Source organism: Schistocerca americana, chromosome 1 (genome assembly GCF_021461395.2).
Source record: "Schistocerca americana isolate TAMUIC-IGC-003095 chromosome 1, iqSchAmer2.1, whole genome shotgun sequence".
NCBI lineage: Eukaryota > Metazoa > Arthropoda > Insecta > Orthoptera > Acrididae > Schistocerca > Schistocerca americana.
This window is the reverse complement of record NC_060119.1, coordinates 1,234,181,494-1,234,199,678: the sequence shown is the minus strand read 5'-3', so window position 1 is coordinate 1,234,199,678 and position 18,185 is coordinate 1,234,181,494. Positions and strand designations below refer to the sequence as shown.

At 40.1% G+C, this 18,185-nt stretch overlaps 1 protein-coding gene across 1 annotated transcript in view; it reads right to left on the bottom strand.

Moving 5' to 3' along the window:
* The window catches only part of LOC124598389 (Down syndrome cell adhesion molecule-like protein Dscam2), a 449,350-nt gene that overhangs the window by 178,706 nt on the left and 252,459 nt on the right, over positions 1 to 18,185 (bottom strand). The window contains exon 11 of the mRNA XM_047135997.1: positions 10,918 to 11,063. Within this exon, the coding sequence (XP_046991953.1) occupies positions 10,918 to 11,063 (146 nt within the window). The remainder of the gene's footprint in view (positions 1 to 10,917; positions 11,064 to 18,185) is intronic.

Below are 18,185 nucleotides of genomic sequence, written 5' to 3'. Positions count from 1 at the left end.
ATAGTGGATAATTTGAAAACCTGGGAGCTTATGGAAGACCAGGTAATATGCAAGACAGAGTTTACTATTAAAACATTGTGCACAAGTTAATAAGAGTGAAAAGCTAAGTGCATTGTCAGTTTTTCAAATCTCATCCGATGCAGTCCCCAACAATCAGTCTTTCCTTCTCATACCGCATGGTAAATCTCCCCTGACCCGTGGTTCTGGATGACTTTTCCGAAATCTGCCCCTTTTCATAGACCTCTCCAGTCCTTTTCATTCACCCTTCTTCCTTCCCCTTCAGCACTTCTGCCTGAAGAAAGAGCCACTCACTCCGAAAGCGTGTCAGTCACAACGGTCTTTTATATGAGTGTTCTGCCACTGCTTGGTGAGTAAATTTTTTATCTATCCAATTAAATAATTGATATCAATATAATAAAAGGAAACATTCCACGTGGGAAAAATTATATATAAAATCAAAGATGAGGTGACTTACCGAACGAAAGAGCTGGCAGGTCGATAGACACACAAACAAACACAAACATACACACAAAATTCAAGCTTTCGCAACAAACTGTTGCCTCATCAGGAAAGAGAGAATTAAATAATTGAGTTGTAGACAGGTGCACAAAAGTGAATGAAAACTTGTTAGCCTCTAGATGAATGCTTTAATAAGCTAGAGGCACATGAATACTTGCTCATACACACACACACACACACACACACACACACACACACACACACACACACACGCACACACCACGACCACCATCAGCACCACCACCACCACCATCTCTGCAACTACATTGTGCTGGTTGAACACACAATACCAGATTGCAATTTGGCAAATGGTCAGGGGAGTGTGTGTATTGGGTGGGGTGGATAAAGAGAGAATATGGCGGGACCTGCGAGGAGGGGCTCGCATGGGGTAGCTGACATCTTAGAGGGAGGCAGCAGGGTGTGGGATAGGAATGCAAGAGGGGCAGACTGCATGTGCTAGACAGCTAGGAATGCAAGGCTGGATATACTAAGTTCATGTGGCGTCCATGACGATGATGTAAAGGTGCAAATTGAGAGAGGATGACAAGGTGAGTGAGGGAGCTTCACGAAAGCTGGAGGGAAGGATCTAGATGGCACAGATTGTGAAGCACTCATTAAATTAAAGCATGTTGCACACAGCAGTGTGTTATGAGAGTGTATGGTCAATTCTTTTCTTGATTCAGTTTGGCAGTGGGCATTCATTCTGGTTGACAGCTGGTTAGTAGTCATGAGCACATAAAATGCTGAGCAACAATTGTAACAGAGCTGGTACATGACAAGGATCACTGCGGATACACCATCAAATTCCAGACTAAATTAGAGAAATTTCTTTTTGTTTATGCCGTGATAGCTGCCCAAAAGCAAGTGCTGTTGGCGGTTAGTGGGCTTGATATGGGCAGAGTTATGGAAGGTGCCATCAGAGAGGTGGAGATCAACGTCTCATTGCGCTGAGGAGGATAAGGCGAAGCAGATAGGAGAAGTGTTGAGATTGTGTATGAATGAGGATAGGTGTTTTGTCTCTGTGTTCAGGTCCTGAAGATATCATTAGATAACCTGAACCAGCAAGAAGTTTTGAACGTTTGAAGACTACAAATTCCTCCGAAAATCCCATGAACAGGTTAGCACATACGGTGTAAATGCCTTACTGGGGATAGCAATTGTCGAAAAAATAAATATATCGAAGTAAAAGACTTTGCAAATATTAATCTTTGAAGTTGGAAACGTGTAACTCAGATTGTTGAAAACGCTCTCGTGAACTCAACTTCTTTCCGTTGCTCCGCTACAGTTAATTCTTCCTGTACATTTCTTGTGTGAGGACGGGTCAGAGAACACCCATGGTCGCTAATAACGTGAAAGCTCAAAAAGTGATTCTGGCGCACACGGATTTAGAACTCTGAACGTTGTTTATTTCTTGGCTTAATGTTTTCTCACACGGTGCAGCTACGTATCTCACGTTGTACTGGCCCTCTGGCGCGAGATTTCTCTTGGGTGTTATATAGATTCGCTGACAATCGGAACATTGTTGCATGTAGTACTTACAATCACAGGCGTTGTTTAAAATTACTGAAAATGTTATTATTCAGTGAGTACCATTGAAATACATGAAATAGGATACAATGTATCAAATACATACAAGTAGGCCCTATCTGTTGTTTTCCTGGAAAAATAGGTGAAATAATTCAAATAAACAATGTTGAGTACATTTTTGTTAATTGGACTGAAACTACGTTATCCAAGGTATTCCTGCTTGAAATATAAGTACATTATTGTCTAGTGTAGACAGAATTCCAATTTATAGTCCAGTAGGCTATATAAACACGTGGCTTACATTCTCAGTTTAGTTTCGTATTGTGAATTACAGTAACTACGAAGTACCGGTAATTAGATGTCATTATCTTAAACAATAGTGTACTAAGTTGATAGTAAGACAAACAAAGTTTTTTTACGGATTCTTAACTTAATAAAATACGGTACATTTGGTGCTTATTTTGTTATCCAATTGTTTGTAAACGAATAGTGCTACTTGTAACTAAACGAATCGACGACACATTTCTAGCAATGTATGGACGTAGGATTAGCGAATACTTTGACATGCAGTTGTTGAAAGTCACATTACAGACGCCAAAAGGCAAAATTTCATATGTGGGCCCTGCCTAATGACATAACAGTTAATTAAGCGATCCAGATTTCCTTCGAAATCGAAAGAAAAACGGTCTGTTACGTTTCCCGTAGGAGTGTACCACGTGGGTGCCCATAGCTGTGTCATGGATTTGTTTATATATCATCGATTCAAAGAAGAAGTAGTTGTGTGCAAGGTAGTAATTGATGAGGAGTATAAGGAATGACGTAGTTCGATTGGAGTCAGAAAGGCGTTGCCAGACGTATTTTTTAAGAGCACAAGGGCATGGACGTGAGGGATATTATTGTGTTGGGAGGGGGTATTAACAGTGACGAGTAAGGTCATCACAGAACCTCTCCCCTGAATCTCACCCCAACGACTTCCCGCACACCCATCTACTACATGCCTCCGAAAATCCGTAAATCCAATGATCCTGGATGCTCCATTGTAGCCGATTATTGTATTCCCTGTGAAAGAATCTCTGCTCTTGAACCAACAACCCGAAGTAACTGCCAACAGCCTAGCCTCTCATATCAAACATACAAGTCACTTCCATCACCAACTCTTGACCATTCTCATGCAATTAGCATCTGGAGACTAGTTCAGCTGCTTGTCTTCATGCTTGTCAAAACCTACCTTGGCCACCAACATCGCTGGATCTCTCCCCTATTGAGAGCGTTTGGAATATTATGGGCAGATGCCTCCAACCAGAACAGGATTTTGGCGATCTAACGAGCCAAGTGGACAGAATTTGGTACGCTGTCATCAGGAGGACATCCAACAACTGTGTCAATAAATGACAAGCTGATTAGTGTTTGCATAAGTGCTACAGGTGGATCAACGCGTTATTGACTTGCTCAATTTGTAAAGCCCTTTCTCTTGGATAAATCATACAATTTTTCTGAAATTTTATTCATTTACTTGTATGTGTGAACCACATCTACCGATTTCGTTCCATTAGCGTAATTTCTTTTTGGTGCGTCGATTTTTCTGTCTTAGAGAGTATTTCTTTATGTTTATTTCAGCTCATTTCAATCTGAGTCAAACTCCTGCTGATCATTGGTAACAGCAGTGACTGCAAGACAAGCCAACAACTCCTGTCTTAATAATTTCTCTATTCTGGTGGTAGTTTGCATGTTGTTTATTTCTGTAGTTGCACGGTTTAGCTGTGTCATGATGAACCGAGGGAAGAAATGAAGCCTAGGACAGTGACTTGGAGGCCCATATATGTCCCTGGGATGTGCGGCCCGGCTTTCAATGGATTAATGGCTCTGAGCACTATGGGACTTAACTACTGAGGTCATCAGTCCCCTAGAACTTAGAATTACTTAAACCTAACTAACCTAAGGACATCACACACATCCATGCCCGAGGCAGGATTCGAACCTGCGACCGTAGCGGTCACGCGGTTCCAAACTGACGCGCTTAGAACCGCACGGCCACACCGGCCGGCTCAATGGATTAAGGGTGAGGGTTTGGGAAGATGTATCACATCAGGTCGGTCACTCAATATAGGCTGCTGTGGCCAACAACTGTCAACCCAGGCACCTGGCTGACAGCAACCACAGACTTTTTCCACTGGTGTGGCCTGTGCGGTATAATGACAGGGGCCCTAGTTGTATCGTTCATACTGATCGGTGCAGTAGGTTAGACTCGGTAGTGACGTCATTTTCGGTTCTTAATCCGAGGTTACTATTCTGTAAGTTCCTGAGACCTGTTACCGATCGGTCCTCCTGCCTATTTTTCGACAACTATACCGAGAGGTTTTGGACTTCGGTATGGCCCTCTCGTTCGGTTGTCCGCAGCTCGTGGTCGTGCGGTAGCGTTCTCGCTTCCCACGCCCGGGTTCCCGGGTTCGATTCCCGGCGGGGTCAGGGATTTTGTCTGCCTCGTGATGACTGGGTGTTGTGTGATGTCCTTAGGTTAGTTAGGTTTAAGTAGTTCTAAGTTCTAGGGGACTGATGACCATAGTGCTCAGAGCCATTTGAATCTCTCGTTCGGTTCAGTGTGATTTATTTACATCCAGAATTTGTAACGTAACGATTTCCGAGTGTGTGGTCAGACAGGAATCTAAGAGAACAACGTAAATTACTGTGAATGAAACTAGCAGCAATCGTCTTTATACTTTATTTAGCTTGTCACAAGTATTTATCTGCGATCGAATACTTAACAACAGTAGACAGAGATGAAAGATTCCCACCACAATATTTCTAGAGTATACCACCATATATGAAACATTTTGATTCATCAGATGCATGTTATAAAATACAAGGAACTTCTATATCTCCACTCGCCACACGCTCTCTAAAAGGCCGTTTTTTTTAAATTTTGTTTTTATGAACCAAATCGTTGATGTATTATGTAGAGAAGTATGCTACAGCATCATTTGGATCTCTAGGAGCGAGTTACAACCACATTCTGTGCATGTTCTTATTCTTTGACACTCTCTTAAACAATTTTTCCTGTTCGTGGAGATGTGTTCCGTCTATGCAAGTAATTGAAGGCAGTTCGTTTATTGCCATACGCGTTTCACTTCTTTTTTTCGTGAAGATTCTTCACAAATAAAAGAAGCGAAACACGTATGACAATAAAGAAACTGCCTTCAGTTAGTTGCATAGACGCAACGTACCTCCAATGAATTTTGAATTAATTAAGGAACGAAGTCGAATAATGAGCCGAGACGACAGTCTGGGCCTGTGTAGAATATTGCCATTTTACAAGTCGACCCATGCGGTCAAACCACAGTCCTTACCTTTTTTTCGTCCGACTGGCAGCTTCCTGAAAGGCAGTGAAGTGGAAGGCCAGTCGCAGTGACAGATTTCTGTTGTCTCACGGGAAGGGATGCAGTTGTGTTTCGTTTAGAGATTCTTTCTTCTCTTTGAAAGGCCGATTTGCCAACATCCCGGCGCCATGCAAATTGAATAGTTTCACTTAAAAAACACGCAGATACTGGGAGACAGGACGGCAACTTCTGAGAATATCATGCACGGGAGATCAGGGTGCTGGCTGTAGCAAAGGCTTAACTGGAGAGTGGGAGATTGGCCCTAAATTGTTTAAGAACGGTATACAAAGGAAGACAGGGGACTGGCTAACTTCATAAAGCTTTTCTCAGATGGGGAGTTAGTTAGCTGTAAAAATAATATCACTGACCAGCGTTTAGTGGAGCCTTTTCATTGGCAAAGGAGAATTACTGGTACTTCGCAAAAGTTGTCCTTTGGTGACAGTCATGTTCGGGTCTTCAGCTTGGGAGAAAGACACACTTCTTTTTCGACGGCGGAATGGAAGACAGTTTCATTCTGGGGGACGTTACAACATCCAGCCACAGATGTGTAGCTATGGGTAGTCAGTCATATCGCTCATAGCTTCCCACTTCCCAGTATGAGAACTATGGTGAGAACTTGCAGCATAGGCAAGCGGGGAGTGAAAGTTATTAATTGTGTGCTTCCAATGCGATCTTGTCTTCTCATGATGACTTACGAGATTATGGACATTCTCCTTTACATATTCCACATAGACTTTGCCAAGTCCATCAATTGTTAGTTTAGGTTTGATCAATGTTTGTAAGTGTTAGACTTCGTGTTCTCTCTGCTTTATCGACCTCAACAACATTCTGCCAATAGTTCAAGTCCACATGTGTGGTGATAAAGATTATTATAATAAAGTAGGGTTAATTTTGGATTAATCGTTAATTTTATTAGTTAGATGAACTAATTTTCAGTTCTCTATTCTTTAATGTTTTTATGAGAGGATCAACACCCAGGACTCGTTTGCTAGGGCTATGTTGTCGGAAGCGCTGTGCACAGAGTCGCGGTGTTTTTCTTCATTACATGACCGGGAGAACTCCAGAATCAAAACCCCTTCAAAATGTGAAAAAACGTACAATGCCCGCTTCCTAATTACTTCTTTCTCTTTCACTTCGATCAACACTAACAGAGGTGAAATCTGTTATGCTTTTTTCATCCAAGGACAAAACTATCACAACATGGGAACATTACTACCACTACACAACGAAGACCATAAATTTCTGCAAAAGACCACATGGAGAACATGAATGGCAATTTAAAGCACCTCGGATAGACGAAGTCGCCATCGTAGTTGTGGACAATGAAAACACAACCATGACATGATTGTACAATGAAAAAGAGGCCCACGATGCACTGGAGAGTCACGCCTTTCATATTAGATTAGATTAATACAAGTTCCATGGATCATGAATACGATATTTTGTAATGATGTGGAACGAGTCAAATTTTCCAATACATGACATAATTAAATTAATTTAACAACATACTTAAGTTAATATAGCAACTTTTTTATTTTTTGTGTTTTTTATTTTTTATTTTTTAATATTTTTTTGTTTTTTTCTTTTTTTTCTTAATTTATATCTAAAAATTCCTCTATGGAGTAGAAGGAGTTGTCATTCAGAGATTCTTTTAATTTCTTCTTAAACACTTGTTGGTTATTTGTCAGACTTTGGTTACTATTTGGTAAGTGACCAAAGACTTTAGTGCCAGTATAATTCACCCCTTTCTGTGCCAAAGTTAGATTTAATCTTGAATAGTGAAGATCATCCTTTCTCCTAGTATTGTAGTTATGCACACTGCTATTACTTTTGAATTGGGTTTGGTTGTTAATAACAAATTTCATAAGAGAATATATATACTGAGAAGCTACTGTGAATATCCCTAGATCCTTAAATAAATGTCTGCAGGATGATCTTGGGTGGACTCCAGCTATTATTCTGATTACACGCTTTTGTGCAATAAATACTTTATTCCTCAGTGATGAATTACCCCAAAATATGATGCCATATGAAAGCAATGAGTGAAAATAGGCGTAGTAAGCTATTTTACTAAGATGTTTATCACCAAAATTTGCAATGACCCTTATTGCATAAGTAGCTGAACTCAAACGTTTCAGCAGATCATCAATGTGTTTCTTCCAATTTAATCTCTCATCAATGGACACACCTAAAAATTTGGAATATCTACCTTAGCTATATGCTTCTGATTAAGGTCTATATTTATTAATGGCGTCATACCATTCACTGTCCAGAACTGTATGTACTGTGTCTTATCAAAATTCAGTGAGAGTCCGTTGACAAGGAACCACTTAGTAATTTTCTGAAAGACAGTATTGACAATTTCATCAGTTAATTCTTGTTTGTCAGGTGTGATTACTATATTTGTATCATCAGCAAAGAGAACTAACTTTGCCTCTTCATGAATATAGAATGGCAAGTCATTAATATATATTAAGAACAACAAAGGACCCAAGACTGACCCTTGTGGAACCCCATTCTTGATAGTTCCCCAGTTTGAGGAATGTGCTGATCTTTGCATGTTATGAGAACTACTTATTTCAATTTTCTGCACTCTTTCAGTTAGGTTCGAATTAAACCATTTGTGCACTGTCCCACTCATACCACAATACTTGAGCTTGTCTAGCAGAATTTCATGATTTACACAATCAAAAGCCTTTGAGAGATCACAAAAAATCCCAGTGGGTGGTGTTCGGTTATTCAGATCATTCAAAATTTGATTGGTGAAAGCATATATGGCATTTTCTGTTGGAAAACCTTTCTGGAAACCAAACTGACATTTTGTTAGTACTTCATTTTTACAGATATGTGAAGCTACTCTTGAATACATTACTTTCTCAAAAATTTTGGATAAAGCTGTTAGAAGGGAGATTGGACGGTAATTGTTGACATCAGATCTATCCCCCTTTTTATGCAAAGGTATAACAATAGCATATTTCAGTCTATCAGGGAAAATGCCCTGTTCCAGAGAGCTATTACACAGGTGGCTGAGAATCTTACTTATCTGTTGAGAACAAGCTTTTAGTATTTAGCTGGAAATGCCATCAATTCCATGTGAGTTTTTGCTTTTAAGCAAGTTTATTATTTTCCTAATTTCAGAGGGAGAAGTGGGTGAGATTTCAATTGTATCAAGTTGCATAGGTATGGCCCCTTCCATTAACAGCCTAGCATCTTCTAATGTAACTAGCTGTGCACCATGATCAGAAAGACGATTCTCAACAGGCTGAGCATTTATCTGGTTAAACTTATCTTGGTCTATAAAGAAGTTATCAATCAGTGAGCTGCTATCTTTTACCACCCGAGTAGGAAAATCAATAACGGGTGTCAAATTGAAAGAACCGAGTAATGCTTCAAGGTCATTTTTCCTATTACCCTCTTTCAGAGAATCTACATTTAAGTCCCCACAAATAATAATTTGCTTCCCCCTGTCTGACAGATAGCACAACAAGGAGTCCAAATTTTTCAGAAATAGATGAAAATTTCCTGATGGGGACCTACATACAGTTACAATTATAAATGTGCCTTTATTTAACTTAAGCTCACAGGCACATGCTTCTATACGTTTCTCTACACAAAACTTTTTTGTTTCTATACTTTTTGCACAATGATAACTTTTGACATATATGGCAACTCCTCCTTTCTCCATATTTTCTCTCATTACATGCCTTCTGACATCCATTAATATTTTCACACGGAGAGGTGGAATATCATTTTAATGTGTAACAATTTCAACCTAAAAGAGGCGTAGAAACAAACAAAATGTCATTTCCAAAGAGTTCTACGCGTACCGCTTAATGATCAGAAACAATAAAACGTAGAATCACGTTCTCAAGACTCGCCTTTTATTCGAACAATTCCTGGTAGATATGTGTGCAGAAACAGAAGCGGAACGGATGCTTTACGAATCAGAAGAAACTACGCGCGAAATAATACATCCACCTTCGGGACGCAATCATAAATCACGGAAAAATTGACGACATTGGAACAATGATAATCTTACCCTCATCATACATAGTAAGACCGAGGCACATGCTCGAATACACTCATGATGCCACGACCTACATAACAAAATATGGACGACCTAACTTCTCCATAACATTCACATGCTACTCGTCGTGAGGAGAAATCAAAGAACAACTAAGATACGGACAAGCTCCTATGCATCGACACGATCAAATAGCCCGAGTTTCTGCCAGATTTATTGAAGTCGTCTCAAAATACCACATCTTTCGAACTGTTAGACGCTGGGTGCAAACATCGGAATGGCAAAAACGAGAACTGCCTCACTCGCACAATCTCATATGCCTACACGACAGAATTCATACCATGGATGTCGACAAAATCATCACCCAGTCCACAAGAAGATCTCGAACTGTACGACATAGTAATCATGATTCACGGGCCATGCGGGCCATTAAACCTCAATTCGCCATGTATGAGTGATGGAATATGTACACAAAATACCAAAAATCGTAAGTGGTCGTCATACAAACCGGAGTTGATGGCTATTCCAAATATGGAAGGCGATCACCCAAAAACGGTGACTTCACAGCAAAAATACAAATACGAGGGAGCGACAAACTGGAAGTAGGTAATCAATGAGTAGTACCATATAGCACACTACTTTCCAAAATGTTCCAAGCATACATAAAGGTAGAATACTAGATTTCAGTGAAATACATCAAATATGTCTGTAAGTATGTGAACAATGGCAGTGACATGGCAGTATTTAAAATAGGCAAAGACAACGAACAACCGCGGTGTTACTACACGAATTATGGGTACCAATAAGTTTTACGAATCTCAAGACCGTTGACGATTACCTATGACAGACGTACAGAGAAGCGTGCCAACGCTTAGGAATACTGGAAAACGACAACCACTGGGAATTAACACTAGTTGTCTCAGCTGAAAAAAATTGCCATAACTCTAACAACATGTAACTCTTCGAATCCAAACAGCTATGGAACTCTTTCAAAGAGAGTATGTTTGATGTCATACTCTACCAAATCCGACAAGCTTATCCTGAACTGACCTTCGAATTCAGCGACGCTTTGTTCACAACATCATGAGTGTAACGACGACGACATCTCCAACGAATCACTCATTCGCGCAGAAGATAACTGTTTAAAAATAAACAAGCATACCTTAATGCAACTTCGGTTGCAATCACCATGAAAAGATGCTATCAGTGTGCTAAACTTCGTTATCACTGAAAAGGAAAATACGAAGTGTATTGTAATATTTGTGCAATGTGAGTTTTTATAATTTTCTTGTGCAAGTGCAGCGGAATCTCTGGAACTGGTAAAACCAAAAACGTGTTTAGTACTATGTTTTTTGTGTGTCTCTGAAGAGCCAATGTTTCGTAAGTCCTTTGTAGTCTACGGTAAATAAATAATTTTAACGGTAACGATATTTAAATTAACAACTTATTAGAAGAAACATACAGCATAAGTACCTGAAGATCCTTTGGGATCGGCGCGTTGTCTTTGAGCCATGAGAATCGAATCGGAAGGTCCCCAGACGAAACGCTACACGTCACCTGCGCCCTGGCTCCCTCTCGCACGTTGACCGGAAAGTTGAAGGGTTCCACCACTGGAGGACCTGGAAACAAAGGATACTGCGTTACTGTCGCGACAGATACTTTGAGGTACACCCGAAGTTACGTCATCTGTCGATTACTTACCGTCCAAGATAACTTGCTACGTCTTCCCTACCGAAAAATCCTCAGTCCGGTCACAAATTTGCCTTGATACCCATTAGGATCGTACCAGTGATGACAAGCACAGGTGTTCTGCTGAGTCAAATTATTTTCGGAAATCGAGAAATGCTGCGTCTACCTTACTGCCCTGATCCATGGTTTTCAGTGTAAGTGCGAAATGGTTTTCATATGACTGAAGTTTTCGAAATCCATGCTGGTTGGCAAGGAGGAGGTTATTATGTTCGAGGTGCCTCACTATATTTTAGCTCACAATATGTTATAAGATGCTGTAACACTTGGATCTCAAGGATACTGGACGGTAGCTTTGTGGATCACATCTATTATCCTTCTTGTAGGCGAGTGTGATTCGTGCTTTCTTCCAAGTACTGCACTCGGTGTTTTGTTCGAGGTATCTATGATAGATTACAGTTAACAGAGGCACTAACTCAGTCGCAAATTGGATATTGAATGTGATAGGGATTGCATCGGGCTCTGGCTCTTTGTTCAAGTTCAGTGATTTCAGTTGTTTCTCAATGCAACTGGCACTAATATCTATATCACTCATCTTTTCAGTGGTACGATTATTAAATTGGTGCAGTAATGCTGGTTTTCCTTTGTAAAAGAATATTTGAAAACGAAGTTAAGCTTTTCTCTTTTGCTTTGCTACTGTCAGTTCAGTTCCTGTCTCGTACGTGAATGACTGGAGGTTAACTCTGGTACCACCAACAAACTTTGCATTCGACCAGAATTTCTTTGGGTTGTCTTTGAAGGTTTCAAGCATTGCTCTCTTTACAGCCACTCGCGCTTTTAACGATTCTCATAAAGGACCAACTCAACAACAACATCCTTCGTATCCGTTCGTTCAACTTTTGGCTATCAGTTACCTTCAGGAAAGGCTGTTTGCTGCTGGGTTCCATAATTTCGTCGTAGTCTTGCTCACACCAGCGATGAATTCCATGTAGGCCGACAAAAATCGTTTATTGCTAAAAAAAATCATCGCTGTGCACAGCGTGATTGAAGGGCATCGGCATTTGACAGGCATATCGAAGTCTGTAGTGTATTCGACGCTGCGTGAATATTTACCTGCAAAAAAATGTTGATTCTCAATGGAAACGCACAGTTTGACCAAAGCTTAGAAACGTGCTCGTGTCAGTTCGTGTAAGAAAACTAAAAAAAAAAATACGACCGACGGAATGCAATATTCGTTTACGTGGCACAGAAGATGAAATTTTAATATGTGCGTGCGAATCGCAAACTAAGCTGCAAGTATGTACCTGTGTGTTCCAAGATGAAGAAAGTGGTTCGTTCACGAAGTATTTCCAAGAAAATGATCGTTTGTTTCTGTGGTTGCACTGGACATGTTGTGAACACTGATGTACAGCATCCAAGAACAATTAATATTTAGTAACAAAGAACAATTCTATTGGGACATATTATTGATTAAATCTGAAATACTACAAAAAAACGTCACAACACTCTTCCTGACACTACCAGTAACGCACACGACACATCAAACACAGGTTATCTGATGCAGAAATTCATCGAATTAATGTCTCATTTCCCGTATTCACCTGAGTTAGATCTTAATGGATTCGTTTGTTTCCTTATGTTAGACAAAATTGTTTATAGAGGGTGACAATTATTGAACTATATGAAAAAACGTAAATTAGTTACAAACTACGGCGTTCACACACTTTGTTGAACATGTAAACGTCACTACAGATATTCTAATTTAGGTTATGTCATGTTCCGCATGCTTGCCATCATCGGCGATGATGTGGCGCAGAAGAATAGCGAAATTCTGCATGACCCGCTGAAGTGGCGGAACATCTATGCTGTCGATGAGCTCCTGAAAGGCTGTTTTCAGATCAGCAATGATTTTGGCGTAACTGCTGTACACCTTGTCTTTAATATAGCCACACAAAAAGGAGTCACATGTGTTCAAATCCGGAGAATATGGCGGCCAATCGTGGCCCACGCCAGTGGTCTCTGAGTACTCCAGAGCGAGAATGCGGTCCCAAAGTGCTCCTCCAGGACATCAAACACTCTCCTGCTTCGATGGGGTCGAGCTCAGTCCTGCATGAACCACATCTTGTCGAAATCAGGGTCACTTTGGATAATTAGGATGAAATCATCTTCCAAAACTTTCACTTACCATTCGGTAGTCACTGTGCCATCAAGGAATAGCGCATCGACTATTCCGTGACTGGACATTGCACACCACACAATCATCTGTTGAGGGTGAAGACACTGATCGATCGTGAAATGCGGATTCTCAGTCCCCCCAAACGCGCCAATTTTGCATATTGTCGAATCCATCCAAACAAAAGTGGGCTTCGTCGCTAAACCAAACCATGCATGCGCATACTAATTTCCATCATGCCCCGCGGCGAACTGTGCAGTTTGAACGTCCTGACGCCAACCGTCCAGAAGTTATGATGATTTTATATCATATAGTTCGATAATTATCACCCTTTATATGGGAATACAGGCTTTCTAGGAGAGTTTAATTGATGAAAACCTTCGCCTGAAGATGATGAACCGGAGACGTGTTGAAACGTTGCCACATGCGAAACTGCCACTCGGCTACTACTGTCAGTATGAGGTCCTGTCTCGTCCTTCAATGACTGGAGACTAACTCTGAATCGAAGGAATGCTGACAATGAGTCATTAATTCGACGTATTTCTCCGTCAAATAACTTATATGACTTATATCACTGTCATGATGAAGGATGATGTGGCACTTTCTACTGTATTTACTGATTTCTTGAACGACTTCTCCCAAACAAACTATAGTATATTATTCAACATTAACTGCTCTTCGATCCTGTACATCAATGTTCATGGCGCATCAGTTTCACTAAGATGACGCTGCCACTCAGTTGGCATCCAGAGAACATTTCACGAAGAAATTATGTGTGCAAAACTACTTTCATCACCTCGAGAAGCTGTTGAATCCTTACAGAACTGTGTCTGTGAGGTACACACATTACCGCGGAAAAATGTTTTTAGAATTATTTCGAAAGCATGCAAAAGATGTAAATTGCTGAGGGTAATTTTTCGAGAAACTATAAAACGGTTTGTACGGGAACAAGTTTTTCTTTCACTGTTTTTGTAAAAACTTAAAAGACTATCCTCGTATTTAGGAAATAGCCAGATCTGAAACGTCAGTTTTGCTCCTTATGTGACAGAGTGATGTGTTACCTTGCCGCAGTCTAATGCTCATTGGTCAACATGCCACATGCGTCGTGTACACGCGTTGCCTAGCGACCTTTGTGCCTCCGCGTATCCGTTTTACTGGTCCTGGGACGTGGGTAGCCGTCTGTTGATACACTCATGATGTGTACAAAGCGCAGTTAAGCTTCAGAGCCACGGATCCAGTAGTCGAGGATCAGATTTAATTAATAGCTCTTTGCCTAGCGATGTAACTTCGAGACGTCGGTAATGATGAACGAGTTGATGTGTTATCGGATAAGAATCAGCTTAACATGTGAATCCGAAAGCATATCACTCGCTTTGCTCACATGGATGCACGCACGGACGCACGCACGTTTATGAGAAATACATTTACGGATTTTGGAGGCGGATTCCTCATAGGAAAACAAGAAAGAAAGTCAAAATACAATATTTCCGAAACCGTCTTTGACATATTAATGAAATAACATTCAACAAAGTTATGAAGTCAGAAACTCAAGTTCTTCACGTCCTTCTACATTTGTAGGCACACCCACAACTGGAGTTGCGCTCTGCCAAAACGACGGTGCGATAGTTTTTGTACGGCACATAAATGACGTACTGAATGGTAGGATTACCTATAGTATTACTGGCAATGAACAGGAAAGAAAAATTAATGTGTAAGGGAAGAACTCGGAAACGACGATTTCTCTTTTTTTTGTTTTGTTTCTTTTGCGAGTAATTTGAGTTGCACATCATTCAGTTTTAGTCCATTGTGTGTTTTATATCCTTATGGAGCATAACTGCGTTTTAAAAGTAATAAAAATTAGTTCATCGTGTAATTCCTGCGCTTTTATGCAATTAGAGCAATTACTTTTGATGCAAGTACGTTTTCCATGCACAAAAATAAAAGAAATCTATATAATGGCTATTATTTTGTACGCAGTAAAACGTTTTTCACCACGATCAAATGTAAAAGTTTCTTTTTATTATTGATAAACGCGCAAGTTGTTTATGAATAACAGAAACATGTTTTATATAAGCTCGATGGAGTACTGAAGAGATATGTGACATGTTTTTGTTTTCCAGTATTTTTGAACTCTATCTGTTCTGGGGTGAAAACAACGTTTTCCAGCGCTATGTGATAAACTTGAATTTTTTCTGCAACATTCCTCTAGTTCACGTTATAAATCAACACTTTTCGAGAGAAACCTGAATTAAACATTGACAATTTCAATTTTGTTACAAATACTTCTTACTTTTAAGTAACAAACGGGGGCATAACTATGTGGAATATTAACGTTCCATAGATTACACGGCCATTATGTATCCGCATTCATTTCCAAGACGGTTGACCGCTTCCAGTTTCTAGGGGATCTAGCAAGACACTGACCACATACGCAAAAAAAAAAAGATCGATATGAGGTAAAGCCCGATAGGTATTCAACACACATAACGTGCAGGTAACGCGATTACGATTTTAACTGACCAAGGTTACTCCTAAGCTACTGTAGTCAACACTTACGTGGGACAGTCCACAGTACCCTACGGTAGTTTTACAACTCCACCCAGAACGTTTGGCTTCGCTGAAAATTCATATTGCACAGTTCAGGGATAGAGAGCAGAATGAGACCTTATGAAGATAAAGTTATAGGCTGATATACAATTTTTTTGCTGTATTTCCTTTTACTTCTTTCCTGCTTTACTTTCATCATACAAGGAAAAGGTTATTTCGGAATGAGTTTTGTAAATTTAATTCCTAGTATATTTATGTTTCTGTTAACCTAATGTAGTTGTTATGAGTGTGATTGCGATTTTCAGTTATTCTGATGTTGTATACTTTCTTTTTTGTTAACATTATATTTGAATTAATTTTCTATGAATAAAGTAACGTGAAATTGTTATTTAGAATAAAACTGTAAATCGATGTAAACAGAATCTTCGAAAGCGTTATGAGATGTGAGTTGTATGGGCGATGTCGAATTACATCGGAAGTGAAGGCATCAACAAAGGGTCAGAAGCAAGAAGAAGCGAGTGGAGGTGATTGTCGTGCCGCGCGTATGTACTGCTGCCCATGGTGTTCATTGTCGATGATGAAAAATATCACTGTTTGGACAGTGGTAAATCTATGATCTCGGTGTGTACCACGATTAAGGACCTAGTTACTTTGCTTGTGCGTTGCTCATTTTCCGGACATGCATTTCAACTGAGCATGTTACTCATGCTAGGTTGTGACATTTGATGTTAACGTGTTCTAGTGCACTTGAGGGAGACATATATAAACGTAGTATGCCTTTACTACAATGGATGGAATTGACATAGCCAGAAACAATAATTTATCAATATTGAACGACGATTACGGACGGCGCGGCCTAGGGCGCATTGTCACGGTTCGCACGGCTCCCCCCATCGGAGGTTTGAGTCCTCTCTCGGGCATGGGTGTCCGTGTTTTGTCCTTGGCGTAAGTTAGATTAAGTAGTGTGTAAGTTTAGGGACCGATGACCTCAGCAGTTTGGTCCCATAAGAACTTACCACAAATTTCCAATTTTTCGGACGTATCGAAGGGCAACAGAGAGATACAGAGACAGGGGAAAGCTCAGCCGCAGTACTGGTTCCCGCTGTTTGTAATTTTGTGGATGTTGGTAGAACTGCTTTAGGCTCCACTGCTTGATTCATCTAGAACCCGTTTTCAACCTTTCTGAGACAATTACTACTGAGATCAGTCAGATATCAACTAGTCCTCCCCCCCCCCCCCTTCCTCACACCATCATAATCAAGATTAGCACCCAAGTGAACTTGGTACGAGAAAGTATTTCAGTGCGTTGCGAGTGTTACCTAAATCTACTTCTCAGAAAAGAAAGCTAACTATATCGAGAGACGCTTGTTAAAAAACACCCTCGTGTGCACAGTATTGCTACACCCACAGGTAGGATCACAATCAAGAATCAACCAAATTAAAACATGTGCACTATGTTACTGTTTGTAAATCACTTGATTGCTGGACTCCTTACTTAAACTGGATGACCTTAAGCAGTCACTGTTTTGTATCTGATCGCTGCTGCCAATAATAATAATAATAATATTACTATGTGGGCGCTCTACCAGTGTAGTAGCTATTACATAGTTAGTGTTGTTTGTGCTGTCAATTAGATTGTTTATTGTTGGGAGCTGAATTTGTGGTCAATGTGGGAATCACCTACAACTCCGAGAAGGCGTTTCCTTGATATATTTAAACATATGTGATGTATATGTCTCAATTTTACTGTCATAGATGCCTGGTGCAACGTACGTGTTTAGTGGATAGATTATATGGGGAAGTTGTTCGTGAGCTGTAATCCTCATAAGAATATTTGAAGAAGAAGTTAATTATTGATAGCTTACCTATTCACTATTACAGTCTTCCGAAACAGTAAAATAGTAGTGATCTTTCGAAAATAATTTAATTTCGTGACAGAAACACAGTCGAACACTTTTGTTTTTACCTCTCAGAAAACTACATTTCACCACTCATGGGTTTAGTTACCTTCAAGTGGGAAACCACTGATCTAAACTGGTAATAAATTCGTGTGGCCCGACAGCATGGTTCAACTCTTCCATTTGAACGTCATTTCGGCGACTTACGTGTCCCTAACCAAATCCAGTTATTTTACCGGACAAAGGGGAGCTGCAGTTTAACGTGGAAACCGAACCACGTTACTTCAATTTATAGGAATCTAGTTGTAGACCATTTTCTTCATTTCAGTTAAGTTTATTTCAACGAATTTTAGACCTGTTACCTGGAAACTCTACACAAGTCGTATATATTCAATAATGATGGGGAGTTACAATGTTTCATCATGGTAACAGAACCA